This window comes from Mobula birostris, chromosome 14 (assembly GCF_030028105.1).
Source record: "Mobula birostris isolate sMobBir1 chromosome 14, sMobBir1.hap1, whole genome shotgun sequence".
NCBI classification, from domain to species: Eukaryota; Metazoa; Chordata; class Chondrichthyes; order Myliobatiformes; family Myliobatidae; genus Mobula; species Mobula birostris.
The window spans coordinates 95,696,559-95,715,205 of NC_092383.1; the positions used below are offsets into that span (position 1 = coordinate 95,696,559).

The 18,647-nt window shown below is 44.0% G+C and overlaps 1 protein-coding gene across 8 annotated transcripts in view; it reads right to left on the reverse strand.

Moving 5' to 3' along the window:
* plxna2 (plexin A2) overlaps nucleotides 1-18,647 on the reverse strand; it is a 565,853-nt gene that overhangs the window by 26,421 nt on the left and 520,785 nt on the right. For 5 of the 8 annotated variants that reach the window (XM_072279001.1, XM_072279002.1, XM_072279005.1 and 2 more), the window contains exons 24-26: nucleotides 17,972-18,118; nucleotides 17,326-17,485; nucleotides 14,003-14,106 (exon numbers count right to left, since the gene is read on the reverse strand). In XM_072279001.1, the coding sequence (XP_072135102.1) occupies nucleotides 14,003-14,106; nucleotides 17,326-17,485; nucleotides 17,972-18,118 (411 nt within the window). Of the gene's footprint in view, nucleotides 1-11,418; nucleotides 11,642-14,002; nucleotides 14,107-17,325; nucleotides 17,486-17,971; nucleotides 18,119-18,647 lie in introns of those variants that run through there. The other 3 variants (XM_072279006.1, XM_072279008.1, XM_072279007.1) reach the window with 3 other exon arrangements.

Genomic DNA, 18,647 nt, shown 5'->3' on the forward strand with positions numbered 1-18,647 from the left:
TCTTGCATCCATGTATGATCTAAGAGTCTCTTAATGTCCCTAATGTATGAATCTCCACAACCACTCCCAGCAATACACTCCAGCTATTTAGCACTCCTTCAGTAAAATACCTACCTCTGACATCTCCCCTAAACTGTCTTCAACTCACTCTAAACAGATGTCCTCCCATATTAGCTATCTCCACCCTGGGAAGCAATCTCTGGCTGTCCACACGATCTATACATCTTCACACCTCTATCAAGTCACCCCTCATCCTCTATTGTTCCAAAGAAACAAGCCTTAGTTTGTTCAACCATCCTCACAAGACATGCTCTCTAATTCTGGCAAATTTCCTCTGCACTCTCTCTAAAGCTTCCACATCCTTCCTACGATGAGGCAACCAGAACTGAACACAATAGTCTGCGTGTGGTCCAACCAAAGGTTTATGAGCTGCAAATGTGTTGAAGCCAGGAGACACGGTGATGTAGCTAGTAAGTTACTGTGTCCCGGTTTCTATGACCCAGATTCAATCCTGACCTCTGGCGCTGTCAGTGGGAAGAAGATTAGAAGATGAAGAAGATTGGCTTTATTTGTCACATGGACATCAAAATATACAGTGAAATGTGCAGTTTACATCAAATTAAATCAGTGAGGATTATGCTGGGGGCCAAGCTTATCAAAGGTCCATACACAACTTGAAATTTGTATTTTCCAGACAGCCACAAAAAAAAAAGAATATGAAAGTCATTCATATGAAAAACAGACGTAAAAGAAGTAAAAAGAATATTTTCATGAACTATCTGGAAGATGTCGACTGAGGGAGTGTTGTACGCTGGTGCCATCTTGACTGGGGTCTCTTCACCATAATTCCAGTGAAAGCATAGCATGCCCACAGCTCAGTAACCCTAACCCGTGCACCTTTGGAATGTGGGAGGAACCCAGAGCACCCAGACAGTCACAGGGAGAACGTACAAATTCTTTACAGACAACAGTGGGAATCGAACCCTGATCTTACGGTTGGTGCTATAAGGCGTTAGCTAACCGTGTGCTCACCTCATATTCTTGATATTTATTGCTTATTAATTACTGAAGTTGGTAAAACCTGAGGCGCAGGTAGAGCCAAGCACACTCATTTCTCAATTGCTAGGAACTTCCAGACTATTCTAGTGGTGTTTAGTATTGTGGCTTTCTGGAGATTTTTATAAATATTACTGTGTAGGTCTCATTGTTCAATGTTATTGTGTAGTGCCTTTGGGATGACACCAGTTGTAGATATTACTATTGGGACAATGTATACCCTGATCATGTTCCATAGTCTTTCAATTTCCTCTTTTAATTCAGCACATTTCACTTATTGATTTCTGTATATTGTGTGTTTGGACTGGCTATATTGCTTGTTAATCCTGTAATATTATATCCAGAGTTATTATGGATTGTCGTATCTGTAATAACAGATCTGTCGTAATATCATTTGTAGGACTCTAACTCTAAAACTGGATCAGGCAAGTATGGTGTCTTTAATGAGTTTGTATTTTATTATTATATTTTTATTACTATTACCATTACAGGTTCCTAACGTTGTCACAGCCACGGGTGGTAGTAGGGATAAGCTCGCACTACCTATGAAGTGTTCCAAATGGCGTGCATCTTCAACAGCCTTTGACAACCAAGTCCAGCTCTTGGCTTTCACGTGTGGCTTAGCTACTAGGCCTGGTGGAACTGTTTCTACTGACAAGAGAAGGGGCAAAGGCAGAACTGGTGCCTCAAAACCAGTTGCTTTGGATCCGTGGGGCTCATCAACCTTGGACGGCAGCCCACCTAGGAGAAGGAAAACTCTGATTTTAAACCTCTGCTGCCTTGCGGCTATACCCACCCATGGGAAAAGCTTCTGGAGTAAATGCCGAGGAAGAAATCCGGAGCCGGGGTCCCAAAGGCAGTTTGATGTTGTTTACGACTTCATTCTGGCGACCTCTGTGACAACACTGGTGCCAAGCTGTATTGGACTACATCAGTGACGTGAAGAGGGGGAACCCGCTGTATGGGCAACAACCTTCCTGCCCAGGCTTGTGCCCTGAAGAGGACACAGTCCACCAGAGACACAAACCCATAATCCCCTGGGATTGACCGCTGCCTACTACTACTACTGTTACTATTACGGGTATTTCTTTTCAAATTTTTGTATTTGCACAGGGAATTGTCTTTTCCACATTGGCTGTTTGTCCATCCTGCTGGGTGTGGTTTCTCATTGCTCCTTTTGTGTTCCCTGTATACGCTGTGAATGCCCACAAGAAAATGAATCTCAGGGTTGTATATGGTGACACATATGTACCTTGATAACAAATTTACTTTGAACTTTGAGTTGCTATGCTACCATGCCACTCTAAAATAAAATAGGATTTGGCCCAACGGCTGAAGAAGCCGTTTCCGTGCTCTCCAATGCTCTGGTTCCTTGTTTGTCCAATCTCGGAATGCCAATGTAAACCATAACTGGGAATTCTGAGCTAAATCAAAGAGTTAGCGTCAGGAAGCTGGCAGGCTGCTGGTGAATATTACAGAGACGTGTACAATGATCGATGATACCACAATTTATCATTACAATGATCTATGATATTATCTATGATCTATAATATTACAGGGACATGTACAATGGTCTATGATCTCCAGACAAGTATGTAAGGTAAAGCTTTCATCAAAATTACTTTAGACAATTTCTTTTATTTGGTGAGTGTGGTCTGCATCGGCATCAATTTCATCCAAACGCTACACTGTAATCTGTTTCCCATTGCCCATGTTGTCTAGTAAAGGAACAAAGATTTTAAAAACAGATTTTCAAAGCAATAATAATTTCCCTTTAAAAAACCAATATAATTTTACATTTACTGAGCATCACAATGAGTCAGTAGAGAGAGGACAGTGTCAAAAGGGTGACAGGAAACTGCGGAAATCCAAGCAAAGCTGATTGAAATAGCTGTCACTTCATTAAAGGAACTGTCCTTCCTGCTGTTTAAGTCACAGAAAAGCAAATAACACCTGATAATGTTCAATAAATTAAAATGAGCCGATTTCAGAAATGTCAAAAATATGCATTTAGGTTATTGCAGTGAAAGGTTCATTCATTAAGATTTTGTCACATACACGTGTCTATATTTACTGATGTTCTCATCCTGCACAAAGCAGGAGGGGCAGGATAAACCAAAAGCAAGGCTTGACTGAGATATGCAGACGGAAACATAGAGCTGTGGTTGATATTGGGTCTCTCGTTGACAGACCTCATCAGCCAAAGTACTTGTAAGGAAAGGCAGAATAGACTAGAGAGAGTGAATGGTCTCTGCCTGTTCCTGTGGAGATCCCAGTCAGTTCCTCAGTGAGAGAGAGAAAATCGCCTGCTAGGTTGCTGAATAAGGCCCAAGATAAAGATTAACTTTCTTTGTCACAAGCATGTGGAAAACTTCTACAGGTGGGCATTCTGTCTGGCTGCATCACCATCTGGCATGGGGATGGAGGTGGGGGGGTGCTGCTACTGCACAGAATGGTAGCAAGCTGTGGAGAGCTGTAAACTCAGTCCGCTCCATCATGGCTACTGGCCTCCACCGTATCCAAGGGGCTGAGCCTCAGAAAAGTGGCTTCCGTCATCAAGGAGCCCGACTACCCAGGACATACATCTTCTCATTGTGACCATCAGGATGGAGGTACAGAAGCCTGAAGGCACGTAATCAGTGATTCGGGAACAGCTTCTCCCCCTCTGCCATCTGATTCCTAAACGGACACTGAACCCATGAGCACTACCTCACTTCTTATTTTTTAATATCTGTTTTTTTCACTACTTATCTTAATTTAACTATTTAATATACATATTTATGCTGACTGTAATTCAGTTTTTTTGTTTATTTATCAAGTATTGCTGCTGCAAAGTTAACAAATTGCACGACATATACCCGTGATATTAAACCTGGTTCTGATTTTGATCCTTAAACATACAGTGAACGGTGCCATTTGCATTAAATCAGATCAGTGAGGATCGTGCTGGGCAGCCCGCTTCCAGCGCCAGTGTGTCATGCCCACAACTCACTAACCCTAACCTGTACAGCTTTGGAATGTGGGAGGAAACTGGAGCAAGCCCACGTGGTCACAGGGAACGGACACAAACAAACGCCTTACAGACAGCGGCGGGAATTGAACCTGGGTCGCTGGTGCAGTAATAGCTGTACTCTACCCACTACGCTACAGTGTTACCAGCTGCAGGTGAGGGAAGGAAAGTATCTGAGAAACTGAAATACACTTAGTGGCCACTTTATTAAGTATACCTGCTTGTTCACCAATCATGTAGCAACAACTCAATACATAAAAGCATACAGACAGGTCAGGGGGTTCAGCTGTCATTCAGATCAAACATCAGAACAGGGAAAAAGTGTGATCTCAGTGACTTTGACCACAAAATGATTTTTAGTGCCACACAGGGAGATTTGAAAATGTCTGAAACTGCTGATCTCCTAAGATTTTCACGCACAACAGAGAAAGGTGCGATAATCAAAAAAAATATCCAGTGAGCAACTTTTTTGTGGACGAAGATGCCCTGTTAATGAGAGAGGTAAGATGAGAATGGCCAGACTGGTTCAACCTGACAGGAAGGTGACAGCAACCACACATTACAATACTGGTGTGCGGAAGAGCATCTCTGAACATTCAACACATCAAGCCTTGAAGTTTTAATGGGCAATAGCAGCAGAGGCTCACACCGGGCTCCACTCCTGTACCTAATGAAGTGGCCACTGGGTGTACTTCCCCAGAGCATGTGCTTTCACCATGAGTGAACGGAGCCCAGAGATAGAAACCCTGCGTGTGATATGTTTTCATCTCCAGCCTCCCAGATAAGGCTGACGACAGACTTCTTACTACTTCAGAAAGTAAAATTTGCCCAGTCTTCAAAGAAGTGAGAAACTCAAACTGGATTTTAGAAAATGAAGCACAAAGGAACTTCCTTGCACATTTAATTCCTGAGGCACATTCGAAAAAAAGGCAATCTTTATCTCGGCAAATAACTAAACCTTCAGCTAAAGGCATCTCAAACAAGACTCAGCCCCTCAGTGACTTGGAAACATCATTACAGTCACATGTTAAATCCATGTTTTTCTGTCACACAGCCTTTTAATTTTATATATACATCTGTCACCTGATTGAAAAAATATTTTCTTCACCAATTTTATTTTAGTGGAATTAACTATTAGTTCTGACATAATAAATGTACAAGGTTCTGTGTGAGATATTCTGATTGACTATTCTAATGAAGATTGTATACAAAGCACCTAGTGCCATCTATTATTTCTTTATTAATGCTGTCCTCAGAGGAAATAGAAAATGCTAATCCCAACCTATTCACTGTCATGATTGGGGGCTGTTGCTGTCAAAGGCAAAGGCTTTAATTTTCTGTCAGACCCTGTCAGCACTTTGCTAATTTGAATTTGCTTCGAATCTGCTCTTCATTATGTGCATTGAATAGTGACAGATAATGACTGACTGACAACTCATCAGCTCCTTGTTTGACATTAACTGTTTCAGTGCCAGCTGTGCTTCTCCCCTTAGTACAGATGGACAAGAGCCTGCTTCACCAGCGGTCACAGGGACAGAGCACGGCTGGAACAGTCTTCACAGAAACATTGTGTGTGTGGCAAAGTGAATTTATTATCAAAATGCATATATGTCAGCATATTTGCCTTGAGATTCGTTTTCTTGCAGGCATTTACAGGAAGATAAAGAAATACAATACAATTTAAGAAAATACACATAAACAAAGACTGACAAACAATCAGTGTGCAAAATAAGACACATTATGTAAAGAAAAACAAAATAAATTATATTGAGAATATGAATTGTAAAGAGTACTTGAGAGTGAGCCTGTAGGTTGTGGAATCAGTTTCGAGCTGAGGTGAGTGAAGATTCGGGTGCCTGGTGGTTGAGGGGTAATAACTGTTCCTGAACCTGGTGGTGTGAGTCCATAAGACCATAAGACAAAGGAGCAGAAGTCGGCCATTCAGCCCATCGAGTCTGCTCCGCCATTTTATCATGAGCTGATCCATTCTCACATTTAGTCCCACTCCCCTGCCTTCTCACCATAACCTTTGATGCCCTGGCTACTCAGGTACCTATCAATCTCTGCTTTAAATACACCCAATGACTTGGCCTCCACTGCTGCCTGTAGCAACAAATTCCATAGATTCACCACCCTCTGACTAAAAAAAATTTCTTCGCATCTCTGTTCTGAATGGGCGTCCTTCAATCCTTAAGTCATGCCCACTCGTACTAGACTCCCCCATCATGGGAAACAACTTTGCCACATCCACTTTGTCCATGCCTTTCAACATTTGAAATGTTTCTATGAGGTCTCCCCTCATTCTTCTAAACGCGAAGGAATACAGTCCAAGAGCGGACAAACGTTCCTCATATGTTAACCCTCTCATTCCGGGAATCATTCTAGTAAATCTTCTCAGTACCCTCTCCAACGTCAGCACATCCTTTCTTAAATAAGGAGACCAAAACTGCCCACAGTACTCCAAGTGAGGTCTCACCAGCGCCTTATAGAGCCTCAACATCACATCCCTGCTCCTATACTCTATTCCTCTAGAAATGAATGCAACACTGCATTTGCCTTCTTCACCACCGAGTCCTGAGGCTCCTGTACTTCCTTTCTGATGGCAGCAGTTCAGAGTTGAGGGGAGTGAGGTTATCCTCACTGGTTCAGGTGCCTGGTGGTTGAGGGTAATAACTGTTGCTGAACCTGGTCGTGTGGCACCTGAGGGTCCTCTACCTCCTCCCTGATGGTGGAAGTAAAAATAGAACATGGCCTGGATGGGTGAGCGGCCTTGTTGATGGACACTACTTTCTCGTGGCAGTGCTCCTTGTAGACTTGCTTAATAGTGGGGAGGGCAGTGAATGTGGCAGAGCTGTGTTGATTGCATTAAATATTTTTACAAACTGCATGTAGTTCGTTACCTGGCAATTGTCAAAGGCATGAGATTGACATGAGATTCCTTTGTGAAAGATCAAAAGCTCCGGAGAGACGAAGCTGAACATATTTAATGACTTGTTAAAATACTGCCCTGAAAACAAAGAACGTCACCATTATCACAAAGGCCTACCATCACTGCAGGTCTTGTGTGTGTCCAGGGTAAAGACGTGCGCAAGAAAAAAATCATTACGGACACTACCCACCCTGCAAACTGCCTTTTCCGAAACTCCCTTCTAGAAAGTGCTGTAGGGCTATTAGACAAGAACTTCATGCCATCTTCTACCTCCAGGAAGTTAATCTGATCAACCATTATAGTTAGTGCCCCTCGCCCCCTCTATTTATTACCCCATCACTGCACTTTAAACTACTAATTATAATGCTGCTTACATCGTTAACACATTAGTATTTAAGCATTTATGCACATTTTATTCTATATCCATACATTAATCTCTAACTTTATCAGCTTTTTTATTTATATATAGTTTTTATTTTATTATACAATTCTTTTTGCTTTAAGAATGGTGAAAGTCGTTTTTTGCCGCATGTCTCACCCTGACCAACACACCCCAGCAAACTCCCTAATACTTGTGAATGTAAATGGAAAAATAAAGTGGATCCTGGATCTTTGATCATAGGTTGGTAGGGAAGAGGACTGCGGGCTGGGGATGGATGTGAGGTCCGTGCACCTGGCTGAGGGATCTCACTGCCTAGTAAAGGTGTGGAGCTGATGATGGGTAGGATTTAGCTGTGCTTTAGATAACAATGCAGTCTTGCATTAGCAGGTTCAAAGTTCAAAGTAACTTTATTATCAACTTACATATATGTCACCATATGCAATCCTGACATTCATTTACTTGCAGGCATTCATGGTAAATACAAGAAACACAATAAAATGAATGAAAGATTGCAGCCAACAGCATGGTCGACCAGCCAACGGGCAAAAGACAACAACTGCACAAATACAAAAAGAATGAAGAAAAGAAATGCCCTGGGTGGTTGGGGTCCTTGATGATGGATGCTACTTTCCCGCGACAGTGGCCGGGTAGATGTTAGATTAGATTATGAGGACACTCAGTCCTCGTTTATTGTCATTTAGAAATGCATGCATTAAAAAATGATACAACGTTCCTCCAGAATGATATCACAAGAAAAACACAGGACAAACCAAGACTAAAACTTACAACGCAAACAACAGGAATTCTGCAGATGCTGAAAATTCAAGCAACACACATCAAAGTTGCTGGTGAACGCAGCAGGCCAGGCAGCATCTCTAGGAAGAGGTACAGTCGACGTTTCAGGCCAAGACCCTTCGTCAGGACTAGGGACGAAGGGCCTCGACTTTACTTCTTCCTAGAGATGCTGCCTGGCCTGCTGTGTTCACCAGCAACTTTGATGTGTGTTACTAAAACTTACAAAACCACATAATTATAACATAAAGTTACAACAGTGCAAAGAAATACTATAATTTGATAAACAGCAGACCGTGGGCATGGTAAAAAAAAGTCCCGATAGCCTCATCATGTCACGCAGATGGTAAAAGGGAGAAACTCTCCCTGCCATGAATCTCCAAGCGCCGCAAACTTGCCGATGCATTGGAGTCACCCGACCGCAGTGGACTCTGAGTCCGTCTGAAAACTTCGAGCCTCTGATCAGCCCCTCCGACACAGCCTCTCCGAGCACCATCCTCTGCCGAGCGCTTCGACCCCGCTCCGGCCACCGAGCAACAAACAAAGCCAAGGGCTCAGGGCCTTCCCCTCCGGAGATTCTGGATCACACAGTAGCAGCAGCAGCGAAGCAGGCATTTCAGAAGTTTCACCAGATGTTTCTCTGTGCTCTCATGTCTGTCTCCATCAAATCAGGATTGTGCACGGCACCCTACTTGACAAATAACAGACATCACCACCGGAGTGGCCGCTGCGAGCTGCGTCCCTCTGCCATCTTCTCCAAAATATTGGGGAAGGCTTTACCTGTGATGGACTGGATTGTATTTACTACTCTTTGTAGGTTTTTCTGTTCAAGGGTATTGGTGTTTCCATACCAGGCTGTGATGCAACCAGTCCACTAAACATCTATGGAAGTTTGTCAAAGTTTCAGATGTCACGCTGAATTTTTGCAAACTTCTGAAAAAATTAGAGTGCAGTCCTACTTTCCTCGTAATGGCACGTAAGTGCTAGACCCAGGACAGATCCTCTGAAATGATAACAGCAGGGACGTTAAAGCTGCTGACCCTCTCCATCTCTGACCCCCCCGATAAGAACTGGCTCGTGGACCTCCCATATCCTCCTCCCCACTCAATAATCAGCTCCATGGTCTTACTGACATTGAGTGAGAGGTTGTTGTGGAGGCACCACTCAGCCAGGTTTTCGATCTCCCTCCTCTATGCTGATACATCACCAATTTTGATTCAGCCTGTGATTGTGGTGACATCATCAGACTTGAATTTGGGTTTGGAGCTGTTATTAGCCTCAGTCATAACTATGAGTAGAGCAAGGGGCATCTGTGCTGGTGGAGATTGTGGAGCAGGTGTTCTTGCCAATCCAAACTGACTGGGGCCTGCAAGTAAGGAAATCCAGAATCCAATTGCACATGGAGGTATTGAGACCTAGGTCTTGAAGCTCATTGATTAGTTTTGAGGGGATGATGGTACTGAATGCCGAGCTGTAGACAATGGAGAGCATCCTGATGTATGCATCTCTGTTGTGCAGATGTTCCAAGGTTGAGTGAAGAGCCAGTGAGATGGCATCTGCTGTTGACCTGTTGAAGAAGATAATTGGAGCGGATCCAAGTCACTTCTTAGGCAGGTTTCATCAGCAATCTCTCAAAGAACTTCATCACAGTGGATGTTAGTCATTGAGGCAGGTTTCCACGTTCTTCTCAGGTACTGGTATAATTGAAGCCTGCTTGAAGCAGTTGGGTACCTCAGACTGCCAAAGCAGGAGGCTAACAATATCAGTGAACACTCTAGTCAGCACAGGTCTTTCTTACTCAGCCAGGCACCCCGTCTGGGATGGATACTTTCCATGGCTTCACCCTCCTGAAAGATGCTCTTATGTAGAGCTCAGAGATTGAAATAACAGGGTCACTGGTGGCTGTGGGAGTTCATGAAGGTCTTCCACCTCCCTGATGAAGGGCCTCACAAGAAACGTCACCTGTTTACTCTTTTCCATAGATGCCGCCTGGCCTGCTGAGTTCCTCCAGCATTTTGCATGTGTTACTTCCTTCATGATTTGATGGTCAAGGAGAGCGAAAAAAGGCACTGAGCTCATTTGGGAGCGAAACCTGTTTGTTGCCTCTGTCGGTTGGTTTCACTTGGTAAGAAGTAATGGCATTCAAGCTCTTCCACAGCTGTTGATCATCCTTCAGAGATTCAAGTTTGGATCGGAATTGCCACTTTACACATGAGATGGCTTTCTGGAAATTGCACCTGGAACTCTTGTATTTTTACATGGTCTCCAGACCTGAATGCCACTGATCTGGCCCTCAGCAGATTGCAGATCTAATAGTTCATCCAGGGCTTCTGGTTAGGGAAGACTATGAATGATTTTGTGGAAACAAACTTGTCTATGACTGTTTTTATAAAGTCAGTATAACTGTGTTGTATCCGTTTAGATTCTCTGATAAGTCCTTGAACACAGCCCAGTCCACCAACCCCGAAACAATCCTGTAGCTCCCCCCCGCCGCCTCCCCAACCACCTCTCCCTACTACTAGAGCCTTGCTCTTTACCTTCTGTCTGTATGCAGGTAAGAGGAGGAAGATCAAATGATCAGTTTACCAAAATGTGGTCTAAGAATGAAAAGGTAGGCATTCCTGATGGTAGTGTAGTAGCGGTCGAGTGTGTTGGGACCCCTGGTGCTGCAGGTGATCTGCTAATGATAACTGTGCAGAGGTTTTTTCAAACAAGCATGATTAAAGTCCCTGACAATGATCTGAAAGATAGCTGTCAAGTTGTCTGAGTAAATCTTCAGCCACAGGTGAGCACTGAAGGTAGTACATAGAACAGAACGGACAGCCGTGTAATTTCAGGAACACTGGTGGGCTGTCGTGGGGTGGAGAGAAACAATGGTCAGAGGCTTCAGCCCACAGCTCCCTTGGCATCCATTGAATAGTAATTCATTTTCCAGCACGCAGCCCGTTCCCTTCTCTGTCTTGATGAGTAGCGTATTAATCTAAATACTTCTTCAATACTCTGAGAGTCTCTGCTTCCATCATTTCCTCAGGCAACACGTTACAGAGTCCAACCGTCTTCTGTGTGCAAAAGGTCAATGGTCAATCATCAGATGATCAATGAGCATAGGCAGTGGATGTTGTCTACTTGGACTTCAGTAAGGGATTTTATAAGGTGCCTCGTGGTAGTGTTGGATTGGGCTGTAGGATCGCTATTTTTCTTGTAGAATAACTTTCTTATGCTTGTTTGTATTTTTACATAATCACCTATCTACTTGTAATTGTATCAGTGATTACAGTGCATGGTACTTTCCTGGAAACTTCTTGGTTTCAGTGGCGAAGGTCATATTACTTGAATCTGGCTATCTTATTGGTGAACTATGATCGATGGAACTTCTGTTTATCTCTAGTCTCGTATGAGAAGACCACGATGACCTTTTAGTCCGTTCCCTTGTTTTGGTTTCTCTCAACACTTCGCCTTCTTCTTCTCTGTTCTTGTGACAATAAAATGGACATAAGCAACAAGATTATACCTCACTCTTGACTTCCAAAAAAACTTTGGATTGCAAAGTTCACAATAAATTTACCATTAAAGTGCATTTATGTCACCATAGACAACCCTGAGATTCATTTCCTTGTAGGCATTCTCAATAAATCTATAGAATAATAACCATAACAGAACCAATGAAAGACAGCACCAATCTGGGCATTCAACCAGTGAAAAAGATAACAAACTGCAAATACTAAAAGAAAGAAATTATAACAATCATAAATAAATAAGTAATAAATATCAACAACATGAGATGAAGAGTCTTTGAAAGTGAGTCCATTGGTTGTGGAAACATATCAATGATGGGGCAAGTAAAGTTGAGTGAAGTTATCACCTTTGGTTCAGGAGCCTGATGGTTGAGGGGTAATAACTGTTCCTGAACTTGGTGATGTGAGTCCTGAGGCCCCTGTACCTCCTTTCTGATGGCAGCAGCGAGAAGAGAGCATGTCCTGGGTGGTGGGGTCCCTGATGATGTATGCTGCTTTCCTGCAACAGTGTCTCATGTAAATGTGGTCAATGGTGGGGAGGGTTTTACCCGTGATGGACTGAGCTGTATCCACTACTATTTGTGGGATTTTTCTTTCAAGGGCATTGATGTTTTTATACCAGGCTGCGATACAACCAGTCAATATACTCTCCACTATGCATCTATTGAAGTTTGTCCAAATTTTAGCATCAGGATCCAACTGTAGGCTGACGCAGCAGTCTATGACCAGTCGTGTTCAATGCTGGGACCCCTGTGGTTTCTGATACGATGAATGATTCAGGTGAGAATGGAGGTGGGCTGATCAGTAGGCTTGCAGAGAACACAACTATTAGTGGAGCTGTGAATAGTGAGGAAGGATGCCAAAGGAATCAGCAGGATATAGATGAGTTGGAAATTTGGTCAGAGAATGGCAGATGGTGTCTAATCTTCACGAAGTGTGAGGTAGGTGTACATTTTGGAAGATCAAATGAGAGGACCAAGTTCAAAGTAAATGGGGGACCATTAGGTGGCGTTGACGTACAGGGGGATCACAGGGTGCGAGTGCAAAGTGGAAACACAAGTCAATCTGGCGGTAAAGAAGGCATACTACACACTTACCTTCACTGGCCGGGTGTTGAATATAAAAATTGGGAAGTGATGCTGCAGCTGGATAAAACTTTATAGTTAGGCCACACTTGGAGCATTGTTGTAGTTCTGGTCACCCTATTACAGGAAGGATGTAGAGGCATTAGAGAGGGTGCAGAAGAATTTTGTTGCCTGGACCCTCTCCTTTGTATTGAACCTCGTTCTATGGTGTGGTTTCCAGCTGAGACCTAACCAACGATTTCCAAAGTTGTTCCATCTAATGGAGGCAAGTATTCCTATGCCTTCCTCAACACATCTGAGGAATCAGGGAAAGCAGGAGGATTTGGATGAGAAATGGAGAAGGATGAGGGCTGGATAAACATGGTAGCTCCTTGCTGGGTCCATGTTAGGCCAACCCATGCCTTTGGTCATCTGCAGAGCGTTGCTGGAGTCTACATTAAGTGAGGCAGTGTTTAATCTCGGGGGTTAATCTTGGAGAAAAGGCCACTGAAGACGTTAAGTCCACAGACTTCAGACTCCGGAATCAGCATGCGCAGCCCTCCAGTGAAAAATGATAATGTATCCGTTAAATAGGGGCCGTGGATAATTCTGATTTGATGGAGACAGATGTGAAAGCACAGAGGAACATCTGGAAAAATTTCTGAAACGCTCTTTCGCCGCTGTCATTACTGCATGGTCAGGAATCTTTCAGAGAGAAGGCCTCAAAATCCCCGGCTTTGCCTACTGTTGGTGACCGAGATGGAGGTCGAATCGCTCGAATAGGGATGGTGCTCGGTACTCGGTGTCGGAGGGCTGATCAGAGCTCGAAGTTTTCGGATGACTCAGAGTCGGACTGTGGTCAGGTATGGCAGGGAGAGTTTTTCTTCCTTCTCCCATCTGCGTGAGATGTGGGACATTTGAGAGACTTTGAACTTTTACTGTGCTCATGGACTTCTTCATCAAGTTATGGTATTTTTGCACTGTTGTAACTATATGTTATAATTATGTGGTTTTGTTAGTTTTTTTTTCAGTCTTGGTCTGTCCTGTGTTTTGTGATATCACACCAGAGGAAACATTGTATCATTTCTTAATGCATGCATTACTAAAAGACAATAAAAGAGGACTGCGTGTCTTCATAATCATAACCCATAAAGGTCATCTTTCATTCTGAGTTAAGGACGTGCAGAGACTGAGTGTGAGCAGTGTTAGTTTGGAGCAGATAACCGTGTGTGTGCATTGGGGTGGACTCATTACCTGATAGTGCACCAACGTGTTCAAACGTTTCCAGTCACACTCGATCTTGGTGGTAATATCTTCATCCTGCAGAACCACGCGAGCCATCCTTCCCTGACGCCACTCTGCAGAGATACACACTCATCAGTACCGTAGACCCCAATCAGTACACCCCATCGATGCCGTACACCCACACCAACACCCCGTCAGTACACTACGTGTGTACAATAGACCCCTATCAGTACACCCCATTGGTGCTGTACATCTGCACCAACAGCCTGCCAGTACACCACATGTGTACTGTGCACTCCTCTCAGTACAGCCCATTAGTACTGTACACCCACACCAACACCTCATCAGTACACTACGTGTGTACTGTACACTCCTCTCAGTACAGCCCATTAGTACCGTACACCCACACCAACACCCCGTCAGTACACTACGTGTGTACAATAGACCCCTATCAGTACACCCCATTGGTGCTGTACATCTGCACCAACAGCCTGCCAGTACACCACATGTGTACTGTACACTCCTCTCAGTACAGCCCATTAGTACTGTACACCCACACCAACACCCCATCAGTACACTACGTGTGTACTGTACACTCCTCTCAGTACAGCCCATTAGTACCGTACACCCACACCAACACCCCATCAGTACACTACGTGTGTACTGTACACTCCCCTCAGTACAGCCCATTAGTATTGTACACCCTCACCTACACCCCATCAGAATCAGGTTTATTACCACCGGCACGTGTTGTGAAATTTGTTCACTTAGTAGAGGCAGTATGATGTAATCATGATAACATAGACAGAAAAAAAAATAAGTAAATCAATTACGGTAAGCATATATATTAAATAGTTAAATTAATAATAGTGCAAACGCAGAAATAATGAATAAAAAAGTGCGGGAGTGTTCAAGGGTTCAATGTCCATTCAGAAATCTGATGGCAGAGGGGAAGAAACTGTTCCTGAATCATTGAGTGTGTGTTTTCAGGCTCCTGTACCTCCTCCCTGACAGTAACAAGAGAAGAGGGCATGTCCTGGGTTATGGGGTCCTTAATAACGGACAGTGCCTTTCTGAGGCATCACTCCTTGAAGATGCCTTGGATACTAAGAACTCTGGTACCCAATATGGACTGACTAATTTTATAATTTTCTGTAGCATCTTTTGGTCCTGTGTAGCCACCCCCCACCCCCCCATATGAGACAGTGATGCAGCCTATCAAAATGCTCTCCACTGTACATCTCCAGAAGTTTTTGAGGGTCTTAGGTGACAAACCAAATCTCTTCAAAATTTGAATGAAATATAGCCACTGCCTTGCCTTCTTTATAGCTGCATCAATATTTTGTGTCCAGGTTAGATCTTCAGAGATCTTGACACCCAGGAACTTGAAAATGCTCACTCTCTCCATTTCTGATCCCTCTTTGAGGATCGGTAGGTGTTCCATTGGCTTACTCTTCCTGAAGTCCACAAGCAGCTCTTTCATCTAATTGACACTGAGTGCTAGATTGTCGGTGCGACACCACTCAACTATCTGGTATATCTTGCTCCTGTACGCCCTCTCATCTCCATCTGAGATTCTACCAACAATGGTTGTATCATCAGCAAATTTATAGATGGTATTTGAGCTATGCTTAGCCACACAGTCATTTGTATATAGAGAGCAGAGCAGTGGGCTAAGCACGCACCCCTGATGTGCACCAGTGTTGATCGTCAGCGAGGAGGATATATGATCAGCAATCCGCACAGAATTTGGTCTTCCGGTTAGGAGGTCAGGGATCCAATTGCAGAGGGAGGTACAGAGGCCCAGGTTCTGTAGCTTATTGATCAGGACTGTGGGAATGATGGTATTAAATGCTGAACTATAGTTAATGAACTGCATCCTGGAATAGGTGTTTGTGTTGTCTAGGTGATCTAAAGCAGTGTGAAGAGCCATTGAGATTGTGTCTGCTGTAGACCTATTGTGGTGACAGGAAAATTGCAGTGGGTCCAGGTCCTTGCAGAGGTAGGAGTTGATTCCAGCCATGAGCAACCTCTCAAAGCATTTCATCATGGTAGATGTGAGTGCTACTGGACAATAGTCATTAAGGCAGCTCACACTACTCTTCTTAGGCACTGTATCATCTGTACTGTACATCCCCAACACCCTATCAGTACTGTACACTTACATTTGTACCATTCACCCCCTTCCCTCCCTGATGCAGAGATACATCCTCAGCAGTACTGTAAGCTACCACCAACACTCCAAGAGTACTGCAATTCCCCACCCACACCCCATCAGTAATGTACACCCCTCTGCCTCATCGCTAACATCAAGCAGTTTACAGCTTCTCCACAATCAGTGCCTACACACCAGAGTTCTGAAAGAGGTAGCTGAAGAGATTGTGGAGGCATTAGCAATGAGTTTTCAGGAATCACTAGATTCTGGAATGGTTCTGGAAGACTGGAAAACTGCAAATGTCATTCGACTCTTCGAGAAAGGCGAGAAGACAAAGAAAGGAAACATATGCCAGTTAGTCCGACCTCAGTGGTTGGGAAGATGTTGGAGTCAATTATTAATGATGAGGTCTCAGGGTACTTGGAGGCACATGATAAAATAGGCCATAGTCAGCATGGCTTCTCAAGGGAAAATCTTGTCTGACAAATCAGTTGGGAATTCTTTGAAGAAATAACAAGCAGGTTAGACAAAGGAGAATCAGTTGATATTGTGTACTTGGATTTTCAGAAGGTCTTTAACAAGGTGTCACTCATGAGGCTGCCTAACAAGCTATAACCTATTGTATTACAGGAAAGTTTCTAGCATGGGTAAAGCAATGTCTGACTGGCAGGAGGCAAAGAGAGGGAAGAAAGGGAGCCTTTTCTGGTTGTCTGCCGGTGAGTAGTGGTGTTCCACAGGGGTCTGTGTTGGGCTGATTCCTTTAATATTTTATGCCAATCGATGGCTTTGTTGCAAAGTTTGCAGACAGTATGAAGATAGGTGGAGGGGCAGGTAGTTTTGAGGAATTAGAGAGGCTACAGAAGGACAGATGGATTAGGAGAATGGGCAAAGAAATGGCAGATGGATACAGTGTCGGGAAGTGTATGGTTATGCACAGAAGAAATGAAAGGTTTGACTATTTTCTAAATAAAGAGAAAATTAAAAAAAAGAGATGCAAAGGTCCATGTGCAGGATCCCCTAAAGGTTAAGGTTAATTTACAGGTTAAGTCAGTAGTGAGGAAGGCAAATACTTTTTCTTTTCTCTCTCTCTCTCTCTTTCACCCTCCCTCCCTCCTGCTCTGAGGGATGAACATGCTTCCTCCAAGGACTAACCAGGAAGACTATGTGAGTGCCATACCTAGGTCCATATCAATGGCTCGTGGCCTCTGTGAATATGGAACATTTTTGTATGTGGAGTCCAGGATTTTCTCTTTCACCTGGGTGATGGTGTCACAGTTCAGAACCTTCACTGGAATCTCTGGGCTGTTCTCATTCTCTGGATTCACACAGTTCAGAATCTAAAAGCAAATAAAAGACAATAATCAGATCATAAGTGGGATAGGTGGGACATGCACCTTGAACCCAATAGCAGCCGAGAGATGGTGTGAGAAACAAGAGCATGTCAGCTGATCAGGAAGGGGAAATGAGTGAAACACAGCAGTGACCAATGTGTCTCCCTGAAAGTTGGACTGGATCCTTGTCACCAGTGGTTGCTTGATCTGAGGACAACCTCCCTGTCATTCCATGCCATGTCCTGACCGAAGTACTGCAGGAAACATGAAATTCTGATGATGGCCTCCATGGGGAGAAGGTGGACACGGGTCAGCGTACCGACCGGTTTGGACAGTCAGTGTAATGGGATTAGGAGTTGGAAATACTTTGGACCCTCTGAACCCTGGCCATCTCTCCCACTTACAATGAATGGAGGCTGGCATAGCATAAGTTCAGTTTCAAGTGTCTGTGTTCATGCAGATTCCCAAGCAGGAGCTTGAGAGTGAACTCACCAGTGTCTTGTACTCGGTCTGCTGTCGGATTAATTTATCCTCACTGAGTGAGTAGCGTGCCTCCCCTGTGATTGCATCAATTGGTCCCTTCTCCATTTGCTGCTTGATCGCACAGTATAACATGAACAGTGGCTCCCCTGCACACTCCTGAAAAATCCAACGGAAACATTCACCCTGCAGTCAACCTGTACTACCCGGTGTTTGATCTGTGCAACACCAACCGCCAACCTCCCAGCGCGATTCAGGACTTCTCTAGGAGACACTGACTGAGAACGTATCAGTGCGCAATAATGTGGCACATACACAGTCCCATCGTTGAGTGCTACCTGTGCATGAAGTGTCAGGGACCTGGGAGAGACCAACTGGCCTGTTTTGTATCTGACGAAACATTTCCCACTGCCACCAGACCGTGATACTTTGGCTGAGGTGGACTCTGTGGGCATCCAACATCCAGAGCCGCAGGGAGACCACTTCCAATTTCAGAAGCAAAGTCAAAACAGCCTCCTGGAGGCCACAGTTCAGAGAGGAGAGAACTGGGAGAAAGCTGGATGACTAACACATTGAGCAATGTGTTCAGAGAGATTAAAGTTCATAGGTCACAGGTGACTAATGTATCTACAGGTACCTCCGCTCCTGTAGGATAAAGTGCTGTTTCTACCTGAAGCTGCATTTCAAA